At 42.0% G+C, this 15,513-nt stretch overlaps 1 protein-coding gene across 5 annotated transcripts in view; it reads right to left on the bottom strand.

Annotated features, from left to right (window-relative positions):
- Positions 1 to 11,651: 11,651 nt before the first annotated feature.
- Positions 11,652 to 15,513, bottom strand: part of YWHAZ (tyrosine 3-monooxygenase/tryptophan 5-monooxygenase activation protein zeta) — a 34,363-nt gene continuing 30,501 nt past the window's right edge. For all 5 annotated transcript variants that reach the window (XM_047842309.1, XM_047842308.1, XM_047842310.1 and 2 more), the window contains one exon: positions 11,652 to 14,128. In XM_047842309.1, the coding sequence (XP_047698265.1) occupies positions 14,069 to 14,128 (60 nt within the window). In that variant the 3' untranslated portion in view covers positions 11,652 to 14,068. The remainder of the gene's footprint in view (positions 14,129 to 15,513) is intronic.

Genomic DNA, 15,513 nt, shown 5'->3' on the forward strand with positions numbered 1-15,513 from the left:
CTATATTCCAGTCCTCAGAAAATTCTCATCTCATCTTTGGATACTTTCTCCCACTCTGTCCATCAGCGGCATGGCCCTGAGCAAATCACCTCCATTCTCTGGTTCTCAGTTTCCTCATTTGTAGAACCAAGGGGTTGAACTTGAAGATCTCTGAGGTCCCTTCCGTCCATTGACGGGCCATCATTCTCTGCAATGTACTCGGGTAGCACATTGTGGGGAAGGCAGCTGTTGGACGTTTTCAGGTACTTTTGAGAGTCTTTTTCCTGTTCTTAGGTTTGCATTCCACAGTCTCTATAATGTGTGGTGTTGAGAGGCTGGCAACCAGATCTGGAGCTGTCTGCTCAACGGAGAAGTGGCTGCTTCCTTTGGGCAGGTTGTTGGGGGACAAGAGTTAAGACATGTAGGATTTGAGGTCCTCATGCAGCCAATTATCTTCCTCTTTGGCCTAAAAGTGTATTTTGTGGGGTGGGGGTGGGGGGTCTCTTGCTTTGTGGAGTTCTATAGTCAATCTTAAGCAATAGGAGATAAAGGAAGTTAATTCCCTTCGGAGGATCCCCAGGAGATGTGAAGGAAATTAGAAGCCAGACTCTAACAAAGAAAAGAGAAACTGCATACTGATGGCTCACTTAAGGAGCTGTAACTAAGTCTCGATTTCTGTAGGTAAAAGTTACAGGAGCCTTAGATTAAGACAAGGGATTAATCTTTGGATGTTCCTTTTAGATAAATCAACAAGGGGAAGCCAAACTGGATATGCCTTCCCCAACCCAGCAAAATGTATGTCCTGTGGGGACCCCACAACTAAATAGCAAAGAGAGCTTCCCCCCGGTGTAATCTGAGACTGGCCCGACGCACCGACGCACCGACGACAAGAACAAAGGACACAGAGAGAAGACAGAGGCAGGCCACTGCAGGTTGGTGGCTGGCAGCATTAATAAGCAAAGGGAACTTACATTTAAGGAGTGTCTTGGGTAGCAGCCTGAAGAGTAGATTCCCACACCTGCCACCTAAGTTTCCAAGTTTATATGGAAGCTTTAACTAGGTTCAGTCACGTACACCTGCAGGTGTTCTCAATATCACAGCACTATCTCAAGGCTATGTCCTTGAAGCATCCTCTGGGAGTGGATAAAGGCAAGAGGAGCCCGCATTCCAGCGACAGGGGAGGGAGTGAGGAGCCCCTGATGGCCAGGGTCCAGCTCCCGGGTTAACTGGAGGTCATGTCTTCTCGAAGACCTCTCACAACAACAAGGGCAGTAGAAAATCACTCATGATTTGTGAGATGCTAGGGAGGTCCCCAAATACCTCCTCCACCACTGCCTAATGCACCTTTGGGGTGCATTAATAATTCCTTTGTGTCTTGGGGCGCCTGGGTGGCTCAGTAGGTTAGGCGTCTGACTTCAGCTCAGGTCACGATCTCAGGGTTCAGGAGTTCGAACCCCGCGTTGGGCTCTGTGCTGACAGCTTGGGAGCTGCTTGGGATTCTGTGTCTCCCTCTTTCTCTGCCCCTCCCCCACTTGTGTGTATGCTCTCCCTCTCTCCCTCTCTGAAAAAATTAATTAATTAATAAACATTGAAAAAAAAATTCCTTTGTGTCTTGAAGGGCAGTCTAATTTCAGGAGTTCTCTATGACAGTGCCTAGAAGTCTGGGGACACAGGTGTCCTCAGTCTTCTCAGTTGGCACATGGAAGCCGCTCACGCCTCCCGGCCCTAAAGGAAGGAACCACAGCAAGAGGTGCCCGCGGTAAACAGCTGTGTCTATCCCTTGATGCTGCGGAACACGGAGCCCTGCCTTCCCTGGAGCTTGAGGGTATTTGTGATGCCCCCCGGAATACCCAATGCCCTACACGTCTTCTGGCGTCTGTTCCTGCGTCTCCGTGCCCATCGCTTGCCCTCTGCCTCCACGCACAGACCTTGGTTTCTCCAGACCTGCCTTCCACATGCCGCTCCCTCCCCGACTGTCTGTTCATGCTTTTCCCTTCCCCCCGGCCTACTCTCCCCCTTCAAATCTGGGCTCCAGCTCCGCTCGGCCAGCCGGGATGTCTGATGTGGGGGGGAAGGTCAGTTAATTCCTCTAAGCGGCTTCTTCAATGTCAAGACGCAGAAACTGATACCAGTCCTGTTAACCTCATAAAGTTGGTTTTCCAGTTCCCAACTCTAAAAATGGTTTAAAATTTCAAAGCATCACACAATGTCAAGGGTTACCAGAATACTGATGTGAAAGGAGCAGCAAACACAGGCACGGAGGGAACCTTGAGGTTTAAAGTCTGTTGTGATGTTTTAGAAGGAATTGCATTCGCGGATTGCTAGCTCTGTAAAGGTGCGCCTGTGTTAAACGTGCCGCGTCACTCTCTCGTGAGGCAGGCGTGTTAAATGCGAAGTTAAATTCGGTACTTGTTCTCTGTTCCATTTTTATCATGAAAACCTAATAATAGTTCCTCTGGACTTCGGTGGCTAAACCCACAGCGGATTGTTTTTTCTTCCTTCCAGGCAGGGAGCCTTTGATGTGGAAAATATTGCACTCTGAAGTTCTAGAGAGAGAACATGAATAAGCAATGACTTCTTCCCTCTCCTTTTATTTAGATCTCCAGCTTGTCCACCTGAAGGACAACAGAGGCTCAAAGCAGCAATAGCGAAAGCCGTTACTTGCCTGAGACCCCCAGCCCTACCTGTGGAATCCCAGCTTCTTGCAAACCCCTTTCCTTTTCTGGGGGGGATGTCTGATCCCAAGGCCCAGCGTTTGAATCCTTTTAACAGATGAGGAAACTGAGCTCAGAAGCAAGAAAGTTGTCACTGGCGCAAAACTCACACACAAGCCGTGGAAGGAGGGGCTGAGCCCTGACTCCCCCAGTGGCCCGTGATGGATGCCGAACACCAGACAAATGCTTTTCAAAGGCTGTTTTGGTCCCTTATAATTAGACAAATGAGAGCTTAAAAGAATACCTGTATCCTACCCCAGATACTGATATGCAGTAGGTCTTGAGTGCTGTTGGGGCAATTCTAATGGGCAGTGTTTAAGAACCATCATTCTAGAGATTTCATTTCTTGAGGCTTATTGTCAGCATGGAACATGGCTTCCCCCCCACATCCGAAACTGCTTTTTCCAAATCAGAGCTGGCAAATTTGCACTGGGTCTAGTATCTCCTTCTGCCTCTGTCTCACATACGCTTGGGCCCTAGAAGTTTCGTTCGTGCCACTGCACGTCACCAGGTAAATGTGGCTCTCGTCCCAGCCTGACCAGGTCATACCTAAACGTCAGACAGATGAGCTCTACATTCTCAAAGAGGACTCAAGTCACAACAGAATCCGGGGAACACAAACGACCATCAGAATTTCAGGTATGTGAGGGCAGAGACAACATGCTGGTTGTAGGTTAAAAAGAGCAAAAAAACAGATCCGTGGAGGTTAAGTAGCAGAAAAGGCCACAGTTCTGTGCCTCCCTGTGAATAAGAGCCCCACCAATGCAGAGGATGGTTATTGTAATAAAGCTGACCTTGGGCTAGAAGCCAAGTGCATTTCTTTAAAGTCTTTTCCAAATTAACCGATAACTCAAAGGGATACTTCTGTTACCAATATCCCTATGACACTATTTTTTTTTTTTTGTATTAAAAACCAGGCATCTATGAAGTCCAAAACAAACTTTATTCTGGAAATAAGGTCTTAGGAGAAGATTACCACACGAGAGTCATTTTCTCCAACCCAACATTTTTTTTAGCACCTATTGGGAGTAAGTCACTATGTTAGCTATTTACCAATTTAAAAAAGGGAAACCTTTTTTCTTAGCACAGAGGTCAGAAGGGGGGTTAAGTATCTGTTCTGTATCTTTTGCTAAGTATCTGTTCTGTGCCAGCTTCTGTGCCGAGTGCCGAGAACACAATGATCAACAGGACATAGTTGCTGCCCTCCAGAAGCTTCGCTTGCAGGCTGTATTAGGTAGAGGACTTGGCTGGAGGGCTTCCAGAATGCCTCCCCTGATAGGCAGTACACACTTCCTCCTGGGATCCTCTGGTACGTGCAGGTTCTAGCTGAGGACAGTTAAGGACAGGTATTGCCATCAGGAATTCCTGCCATCAGGAATAATTGCCACTGGCAGAAGTGGTCTCCTGTTAACAAGGGTTTAGCGAGTTCGCAGTTTCTTTTACTTGTATAATTTTAAACCAGTGAAACTGTCGAATAAATAGTGTTCTCCATTTTCTTAACCTGAGAAGCTCTTTTTCTTTAGTCGCATCGGTAATGGGACAAAGAGAGATCACGTGCCTCCTGTTACAACGCCCTAAGGACCCGACAGCACCTCAGTAAGATTCCTGAAACAAAGTGCATAGCCTGAAACTAATGGAGAAACATCGGGATAAACCAACACAACGACAAAAAAGAAGGCCATCCTACAAATTATTTGGTCATGAAAGACAAAACTGAGAAATTGTTCCAGATCAGTGGAGACGAAAGAGACCTAGCAATTATATACAACTGAAGATCTTGGACTGGACCTTAGTAGACCCAGGGAGAGTTTTCTTTCTTCAGTCACAAAGGACATTAGTAGGACAACTGCAGGTTTGAGTAAGGTCTGTAGATCAGATGTTAGCATCACATCAGTGTAAATTTTCTGGTTTTTATAATTATAGTAAAACCTTGGATTGCGAGTAGCTCGTTTTGCGAGCGTTCTGCAAGACAAGCAAACATTTCTATTAATTTGTAACTTGATAAACGAGTGATGTCTTGCCATACGAGTAGAAAACACGTGACACCGAACGTCACATGGTCACAACTGAGCCAATGGTTCTTGAAATTCGCTTTGAGATACATATGCTTGGGATTCCAAGCATGTTTCTGAAACACAGTATGCTCACAAACCAAGGTTTTACTGTGTATGGTTTTATATGAAACTATCTCGTTTTTAAGAAATAAACACTGCAGCGGTGGCCGGGTGGCTCAGGCAGTTAAGCATCCGACTCTTGGTTTCACCTCAGGTCGTGATCTCGCGGTTTGTGTGAGAGATCAAGCCCTCCATCGGGCTCTGTGCTGAGGGTGAAGAGCCTACTTGGGATTCTCTCTCTCTCTGCCCCTCCCCCACTCATTTTCTCTCTCTCTCTCTCTCTCTCTCTCTCTCTCAAAAAAAGTGAAGTATATAGAGGTAAAGAGGCCTCATATCTACAATTTACTCTCAAATGATTCAGAAAAAAATATATAAACAGTAATAGGTTGTGATTTGGAAAATCTGGATAAAATTCTTTGTACTATTTTTGCAACTTTTCTATGGACCTAAAATTTTTAAAAAAAATGTTTATTTATTTTGAGAGAGAGCACACCAGCAGAGGAGGGGTCGAGAGAGAGGAGAGAGAGAGAATCCTAAGCAGGCTCCACACTCATAGAGAGTGACTCGGGGCTCAAACTCACTGTGACATAATGACCTGAGCCAAAGTCAAGATTGGGATGTTTAACCGACTGAGCCACAGAGGTGTCCCTAGGTCTAAAATTGTTTAAAATAAAAAAGAGTATTTAATGCTATCGTCATTTAGAATATGCAACCGAAGGCCTTTAACTGCAAATCACCTAAAATTCCACGACATTGAACATACTTCTTTTGGAGAGGAGACACTCTCAGGTATTCACTAAATGATACAATCAAATTATTTAAAATAAGATACCCAGAATATTAACATTGTAAAATATGAATGCTTGGTTTTTGAACATTTTTTAATGTTTTTATTTATATTTGAGAGAGAGAGAGAGAGAGAGAGAGCAAGCAGGGGAGGGGTGGAGAGGGAGACAGAATCTGAAGCAGGCTCTAGGCTCCCACATGGGGCTCGAACTCACCAGTGGTGAGATCATGACCTGAGCCGAAGTCCAACACTTAACCAACGGAGCCACCCAGGTGACCCGAATTTTTGTCTCTTAAGAGAATAATGACAAGACTTTATTCTCGGGATAAAGCTGTTTTGTATCATTAGGCAGAAGAGTTTATTCCCTGAGATATGTATAATTCCTCATAGTGTTTTTGCTTTAAAGTCCTTTCAAAGAGGGGCGCCTGTGTGGCTCTGTCAGTTAAGCTCCAACTTCCGCTCAAGTCATAATCTCGTAGTTCCTGAGTTCAAGGCCCACATGGGGCTCTGTGCTGATAGCTTGGAGCCTGAAGCCTGCTCTGGGTTCTTTGCCCCCTTCTCTCTCTGCCCCCTCCCCCACTCATGCTCTGTCTCTCTCTGTCTCTCAAAAAGAAACATTAAAAAAATAAATAATAAAGTCCCTTGAAAGAAAAAAAAAATAGCGGGGAGCAGGAATAGGTTTTCTTAGTTTATAGAACTGGGTTCTAGTTCTAAACCGGATTACCTGCCAGATTATTCGATTACCTCGTGTCACTTCATTTTTTTCAGTTTCCATTTTTTTTTTTTTTTTTCATTTGGGTTTCCGTTCTTTCGTCTTCTTCGTATCAAACGCATTTGCTTTGTGGTGTCTTTCCAACGGCTCTTTCACTCAGAGTTCTCGAGAGCGCGAATCTCTTCCGTTCATCCTTCGCACTGGCCTTTGTCACTCTCCACCAGGAGCTGACATTGTAAGTGAGGCGGAAGACCTAAGCGGCTTCCCGCTAAAGCCTCTCCTCTCTGTGGCCCACTCCTCTTCATCCACTGGCTGCATGGCTCAGCCGGGGCTACACTCTGTAGGGGCAGGGAGGGTCTCACGTGACCGGAAGACAACTAGACATTGCCCTCCTCTGCCCAGGACAGATGCTAAAGCCAACTTTCAGAGTCACCCACGGACCCTTTCGGGACCGGTCACCAATTATCTCTTGAGCGCGCTCTCTGCCAGCTGCTGCTTGACCACCACTCAGACTCCACCATGGGGATTCCACCCAGGCAGCCCTTTTAAGCCAAGTTTCTGGTCTTGACCCTGGCTGGCTAGAAACAGATCCACATTCTTTGCCTCCACAAACCTTGGGAGAGCAGGCCATTTCTAATGCAGTTGCGTCTCCCCCACTCTGCCCTCAGCATGGCAAGCTAGAGTCCATCTTTTGACTTTAGAGTGCCCAGGGAGCCGAGTGTCACTCCGTGCCACATGGATTCGATCCCAGGATAGTCTGTGAGGTGGCCCCGTTGGAGCACCCCTTCTCTCCTTCACTGAGCACTCCAAAGCTTTCTCCAGATTCTCCCATTTCCAATTTTTTTGGTTCTTCAAATTTGACCCCTTAGAAAGTTCTCCAAGAATGGACTAAGGCCCGTAAAAATGACTTCCTGGGGGCGCCTGGGCGGCTCAGTCACTTAAGCGTCTGACTTCGGCTCAGGTCATGATCTCGTGGTTCACGAGTTCAAGCCCTGCGTCAGGCTCTGTGCTGACAGCTCAGAGCCCAGAGCCTGCTTCAGATTCTGTGTCTCCCTCTCTCTCTCTGCCCCATACTGCTCACAATCTCTCTCTCTCTCTCTCAAAAATAAACATTAAAAAAACCTTTTTAATGACTTTCTGGACAGCTCCCTTGCAAATCCTGGTAAAGAAAAAAAAATAACCAGCAACCATATTTATATTTTATCTAGTACTATTTATGGGTTAGAAATAGATTCTGTACCCTGAACTCTCATCGTCATTAGACTTTTCCTACAGAAACCAGTAAGACTCGAAGAATCGCAGAGGGACATGAGACAAAAAAGTTGAAAATCTTAAGACTTGGCTATCCATGGGGCGTGACAGATGCCTCAGGGACTCAGGACTGAGTGCGGGGCATTTCCTCTAAAGATGGGGAAGCGCAGAACCTTAGGACAGTCTGAATTCGCTGAATTGGCCGAAGTGGTTTAGGACAAAAACTTCTTCAGGCCCTACAAGGACACGCTATGTGCTACTAAAAGTTCTTAAAGACTTTCCTGCTCCTTCATTTTGGAGACCGTACTTTTCATTTGTTCCAGTGTTTCCTGGTACAGCCTTGCCAACTCAGTCCTTCCTCTGACCAAATCTCCAGTTCTTGCTTCCTGCTCCTCCAGAGTAGGTAGGACGATTTTAGGGTGTAATGAATAGGACAGCAATTGACCATTTTGTATGCTCTTTCACCAAACTTGGTGGCTATTTTTCAGATTTTCTTTGCTTAATCTTACCACCATCAGGCAAGCCTTTGACTACTGAATGTACTGGCCTACTGTACCGTTTCCCTTTCTTCTCCTTTGTGACCTCTAGTGCCCAGAGCTGGATTAATCGTATCCCTTGTTTTATCCCTGTTCTTGAATGGATTGCTTTCTAATGAGTATTTGTGAACCCACCACCCCGTCCCCAAGCCGGTAATGTTACAAATTACTTACATTTACCTATGTCCTTCTGCCCTAGCCTGTGCCCCCCCTTATCCACAGGCAACCTCCATCCTAAATTTTGTATCATTCATATTTTTGGTAGAGGAAAGAGAAATCCTATCACGTAGGTGTATGCCTAAGCAAAAGGTTTGTTCATTTTTGAACTTTATGTCGTATTGTTTTTCACAGAATGTTATTAAAATTCAGTCATGTTACCCGCTGGGCTGCAGTTATTTTCACTAATGAAGACTGCCATTGGATAAAATAACTCTAACCATTCTCTGTCCAATGGGCCTTTGGATCGTCTATTTTGCCTGTTCAAAAAGTGCAGCAGTTTTTGGTGCACACATGCAAGTGTTCCAGGACATACACCCAGGGGCAAGTTGCTGGATTATAGCGATGTGAAAGTCACCTTTGAGATAATGCCAAATTATTTTCCAGGGGGATGTAACTCCCATCGGCAATGTGTAAGAGGTCTCAAACCACATCATCTCCAATATTTGGCATTACCAGACTTCCAAATTGTATTAAGTGGGGGGTAAGACGGTGGTATCTAATTGTGGTCCTGGTTCACATTTCCCTTGTTAAACCTCTCTTCATATAATTACTGGTCCTCTATTTCCTCTTCCATGAAAATGTTCAAAATCTTGGCTGCCCACTTTCCTATTTTCTTGTTGTTTGTATTATTCATACTGATTCTTTGTCAGTTATATGTTGTCTCAGTTACTTTCCACTTCCACCTAAATTTTTATGTAGTTGAATTTAAAGTTCATATATACACCGAGTCTGAGTTTACATATAACTTTCTTAGTTATACATGTTGTGTCCATTTTGAGATGTTTCCTTACAAACTGCAAAGTCACCAAGTTATCACCTCTATCTCACGAACATTGTTCACCCGTTAACTCCTTCATTCTTCTGGATTTGATTTTTGTGCATGGCATGATTTACAAGCACAAATGGCATTTTCTTAAAATACACAAAATTGTTACTTATTTCCTCTCGACACAGTGAAAGTTCCAAAATAGTACCTGTTTCCACACCAAACCAGTCATTAATGTGGAGAACCTGTTATGGCAGGTAACTTTCTCCTTAATCTCCTTGCTTTGGGAAGCATCTGCTGAGCAGATCCACAACCTGGTTTTACAGACTGTGGTTTTAGAACTAGCCTTTTTTGACTCAAAATGTAGTCTTCCCAATTATGTGTTCCCCATCCCCCTGTAGACTTCAGCAGTAAGGAGACTCGATCATTAAAGCCCATGGGAGCTTTGCCAAAAATGCATATTCCTGGACTCCAACCTAAGAACTTACAATCCTTGAGACTGGTTGCTGGGAACAGACATTTTTAAGCTCCTCAGGTGATCAAAAGCATTGAAAAGTGAAAACCACAAGCCTGTTATTTAGAAAACAGAATGTTAACCTATTTCTTCCCTAGACAGAGTCCCTTGCTTGTGGGAGCATGGAAATTGTCTTTTAAGCTCTCGTAACTTGAAGCCTTTGCACATGCTGTTAACCTCCACCCGCACCCCATTCGTTCTGCAAGTCCTGACTCAAACGTGAATCTTGTACTGATAGGTTTTGAGGTCTGGATTTGGAAATTAATACTTAAGTCTTTTATGCACATTTGACCAGTTAAGTTTGTGCTTTCAGAAATTTCATGGAATGGGCTCAAATATGGTAAAAAGTACTCCTTATCAACTGAGTCTCTGGCATCACTCGGGGTTGAAAAGAGCTGTGCCTAAATCCACCTACTTTCAACTTGGTTTCTATAGCCAAGACACATGTTTGCTTGTCCAGCATGATAGACATTCTTATCAACTGAGTAAGGGGCACCTGGGTGGCTCGGTCAGTTAAACACCTGACTCTTGATTTCAGCTCAGGTCATATCTCAGGATCGTGAGATTGAGCCCCACGTCTTGGGATTCTCTCTCCTGCTCTCGGCCCCTCCACCACCCATGCATGCCCTCTATCAAAATAAACAAATTGAGTAATTAGGATAATACAGGGCAGGTGCAGATGTCTTCCAGAAAGCTCGCAGGTCAAAAGTCTTGCTATTCCAGGAACTACTTGGGGGTTGACAGTCATATATAAATTAAGACTTTGAAGAATCCAGGTGGGCAGTGTCGGATTTGGATGGATACTGCAACACTTTTGTGGTTAGTTTTCAAGTTAAAGCAGATCTACCGTGATGAGCTCTCTCCAAGACGATTTCGTCATCCAAGAGTATCATTTTCCTTAAAGGTCTGTTTGTGAAGTTTCTTTAAAAAAACAAAACACAACAACCTACACAGATCCAGCAATACCTTATTTTTAGGCCTTTAATCTTTAGGAGAACTAGAATTAACCAAGAAGATTGTGACTGCCACGTCACACTAAAGAGAATTTTATGGACATACTTTCACATTTAGCATAAGATCCAAGTCTAGCCATCTTCCAAGTGCCTGGTTTCGGCCACCACCTCAGAACTGTAGATGTTTCCATTCCACCACTAGAATTTCCTACATACAACAAAAGCAAGCAAAAAATTACGGTTTCTTGCTCTTCCCCTCCAGGAATGTGTTAAGACTGTCTCTGAGAAGATAGCACCAGTTAGAAAGTTCCTAACACACTGCAGGTTCTCATGCAAGGACTATCGCGTCCGTGCATCCAAATGAAGTGCCCTTTTCCCCTAACGTAATGGATATTAAACTGTTTTAATGATGCTGTCACTACTGCAAAGTCTCCAAAATTCTCAGATTTGCACCAAGAGGCCACGTAAGACTTTTCAACATCTCATTGTTGGTTAAGAGTTCCCCAATTATTCAATGAAGGTTTTACTCTCAAACTGAGGTCTAACCACAAATAATCTTGAGACGACACATTCCATATTGGCCTTGACTAGTTTTAAATAGGATTTGGGCCATGGGGGAGGATTGACTGCAGGGAAGCCAGAATGGAAAACAACTTGAGGCCTTAGTGAAGCCACTTCACATTCTTTTAATTCTCCTAGTCCTCCCTCCCCGACGCCATCTGTACGATCTTTATAGCATGAAGCAGCAGCGGACCTATGAAATTCAAAAGCTAGAACCAGAGGCCAGAGCTGCAGCCGAGTCCTTCCTTTCAACTGATCGCACTGCTGGTTCTTCTCTCAAAGGACAACTGTGAAGTGGAATCTAGCTTTTCTTTGTTTTAAACAACTCCAAGACTACACACACGCAAAATACACTGTTGGGTTCTCCAAATTCCTGGAAATACCACGTTACATTGACAAAAACAGACATGAAGCCTGGATTTGGGACAATTGAAGAAATGTTATAAAAATTTATTATTCAAATCCCAAGGCAAAAAATCTCAGGTTGGAATCTTCCTTCATCTATTGGGCACTAGTGCGTAGAAACATTAAATTAACAGCTAATATTAATGAAGTATTATCACAATTTATTTCAATATCAAACTAATTTAGATGACTAATGCACATAAATAGGCAAATGTGACAAGCTTTAGATTTTATTTATAGTTTACTTGAATGAGAATCAAGTCTAGCTTAATGTTCCTTAGCTATAAATGATTACTTCATGTCCTTGGCCTGGGGGTCAGGAGAAATCGTAAAAAAAGAGCCATGAAGAGGATTATCTTACCCCAATGCATAAAAGATCTTTTCTCCTTGAAAGAAAGACCCCAAGGCCTCCATTGCACTTTTATTTGAATGTAGTATTTGGGACAACTGTCCCAAAGGGCTGATATTTCCCAATTTAATCTGAGGTCATAATAAAACAAGCAACAAAACAGTATTTGGGATTTCAGTTTCTCACCCTTATCACCAAGACTCACTGCCTCCCATCATCAATATTTATTGAGCATTTACAGTGTACTAGGCACAATAGAACATACAGAAAACATTGTCCCTGCTCTTGAGGAGCTTACATTCTAAAAGAAAAAAAAAAAAATACACCTCTTTTAAAATGGTATTTTTGTTTGGTGTTTTCTGCAAGGTACTGAGGAAATAGTCTGTAGGGTGAGCTTTGGGTATAACTTAGCCCCATCATTATTTAAAGAGAGGAAGAGGAAGGATTTTAAAGGCAGACAATGACAGACCATTCAGGAAAGATAGGGTTTACAAGGAGATAAACACAATCTCATCAACTAAGGAGAGATTTGCTGCAGTAAATAGGATGAGGGAAATAGTTTGTGGGATGCAAGCAAAGGAAGCAAGGTATCCTTAGACATTGAGTGGAGCCAGAAAAATCATGCGGCCTTTTTTCCAAGTACACGGCCACCAAAGTAGGAATGGTTGGTGACAAGACAGAAGGCTAAAAAAGGTAATCCTGTACACCTGACAAATAGAAAGAATAAAGATCAAAATTGAAGGCAGGCTATAACAAGATCAAGAAATCCTTAAAAACAAAAGTGGTTTGGAAGCACAAAACTTAATGCTACCCAATGTCATGATGGGCCAAGAACAAAAACATTGTCGCTTCCTAAGTCAGAAAATGCCATATACCAAAATTTTAAATGGAACACATTACTTTTTTTCCAATCAATCTCCCGTCTGGAAAAAAAAAAACACAAGGAGAAATATGGGACATGGTGGTTGGGAACAGTAGTAGTTATAGTAGTAGTATTTTGTTGTTATGATAACCTTTGTACTCAAACTTGGTAAAAGCCCATTAGCTGCCAACAGGGAATAAGGAATAAATTTCCAAAAATGTACAATTTCCTTTAGAGAAGTTTCAGAACCAAAAGACTAATTTACATGAAAAGCTGTATAGAAAGTAGTTGAAAAGTCCATTCATAAAACTTTTATTCCACTTACATGAACTTAATACACGTGTTCTTAACAATTATGCTTGGATTGTTCATGAAAATTTCATAAGACATTAAACAAAGCTAGCCGTCATCTCAAGTTATTTCCCTGTTAACTATTTTTACAGCACATGCATGTTAGGCAAGTATCAAAAAAAAAAAAAAAAAAAAAAATCACAAAAGCAAAAAAAACCAAAAACAGAAACCAAAAAAAAAAAACCAAAACAAAAAAAAACCCTAAAAAAAGTTAAATACATGGGATTTTTGTTTTGCTGCTGTGCTTGATATACATAAAGTAATGGATATCAAGCAATTCGTTTTACTGCATCTTTACTTGTACTTTGTTCTTAGGTTGCCTAAAACATTTAAATACAAATAAAATGAGTGTAGCAAAAATAATGAAAGCAAACAGCAGGTAACTTTACAAATAATGGAATGTGAACCGTTTCTGCCCTTATCCAGAGTAAATTGGGTCACAACTAAAGGATCACTTCTGTAACTGTAGTCAAAGGTGTGCACATTTGAGAATGAGTACGCCACAGATACACATGGCTCAACATGTAATATCTACGGGACGCCCATTTCTACTACAGCCCTGTAAGTGCTCCAAACCTTAAAGTACCCACAAAAACTACACCTGTATCTGGAACCAATTATCCCTTTTATTCCCCACCAGGACAAACCAATATGCAGGCAGTTTTCTTTGCTTAGACATGGAAGCAGTTTTAACACTGGCCCTTGTGAAGCCACAATGTACCAAAAGTACTATGCCAAACGTTTATACTAGTATAAAAATTCCACATCCCCATATTGGCCACCTCAAGATGAAAACAGGTAACTCCCTAAATGTTAACTGGCTCTACTCCCCTAATATTAAACATAAAAACCACATGGGAAATATAGAAATTCAAATAGAAGTAACATAAACCTGTCATAAATCGTAAACAAAAAACTATTTGTGGGACAGCATGAATGACAAATGGTCTACTGTGTAAATTTTAGAATGAGGCAGACAAAAGTTGGAAGGCCGGTTAATTTTCCCCTCCTTCTCCTGCTTCAGCTTCATCTCCTTGGGTATCCGATGTCCACAACTGGTTAAAAAAAAAAAAAAAAGAAAAAAAAAAAAGATTTTTCAGCACAGTTCAGAAAAAAAAAAAAAAAATCTTAATATACTTATCAAGGTACCAAAACGTAACCACAGCTTTTGTGGAAAGGCTTTCTTTAGAAAATAGCAGCAATGAAGAGAACAATGAAGATGGAAAACATCCTTATTTTCTCCCTAACCACCGCGTAAACATTTTAAGTACAAAGAGTTGTCTTCAAATAACAAGGTCAGACACAAGAAATTCTTGATTATTCATATGAGAGAAAACAAAATAAACATCACAGAAGAGCCACAAAATACTAAGTATTAATAGCGACGAGAATATCAGACTGCCCTGAATACCCCCAATATGAGAGATCCTCTTGATCCAACCCATGTTCAAGCTCAGGTCGACTACTTTCCCTTGGTAAAACTTAAGACTCCCCACTTGAAAGGGAATCCCACACTCCATGAAATTCAAGAGTGAGGATATCAAGTCTGAATTAAATTACAAATTTAGCTTTCTAATGTTTTTAGCTTAGAGAAACATACCTTTGTCAATCTGTAGGATTCAAAATAAATAGCTGAATACAAAACACTGGTCACAACCCAACCTTCCGAGAGGTAATTAAGTAATTAAGACTATGGATTCTATTAATTTTTCATTAAGTTTATCAGCAAGTTAAAAAAATGATTTCAAAATTAGTTCAGCGGCTTCAAATATTAACTTTTGCAAATCTAAATAGTTCATAATGACTTTTAGAGATAATTACAAAAGGCCTAATTCAAGATGATCTTAAATTTTATATTGCTTATACAATGAAAACACCTCAATATTTTCCTAACTCCCAAATCACCCACTAGCTTTATTTATTAACCAAATAGATCTCTGGCCTGGAAAGGAGACTTCTTCCAAGGTCATATTTAAATTAAATGACCTCTGGAAGCCTGTGTGTTCCTATTAAACAGGGGTTTATAAGATGAAATTGTCTTCTAACACCTCTTCCCAGTTCTGAACTTCAAAGATTCTTGAATTTTCCATAAATGCGTTAAAAAACTTGACACATTTTTTCTACTAGGGTTATGCGTTAGCAATAATTAGTCAACCAGATCCAGACTCAAATACTAGGTAGTTTTGACAAAATTTCTTTACTTAACAGATAAATGATCTAACCAACTAATAATGATACCCAGTGATACCACCAAGGCTCAGAGAAGCCACAGTAACTAGTGACAGAATCAGAATATAATCCTTCCTTTTCTTCTTACTCAGTTGTTCCAGGATGCTCTTCATGCTATACTAATATCCAAAATTTAGCTGGAAATACATGTATCAGATCACGCCCTCTCAAAAAGTGATGACACTGTAACAGTAAGCAGGCCCCAATTTCT

This window comes from Prionailurus viverrinus, chromosome F2 (assembly GCF_022837055.1).
Source record: "Prionailurus viverrinus isolate Anna chromosome F2, UM_Priviv_1.0, whole genome shotgun sequence".
In the NCBI taxonomy this organism is placed as follows: Eukaryota; Metazoa; Chordata; class Mammalia; order Carnivora; family Felidae; genus Prionailurus; species Prionailurus viverrinus.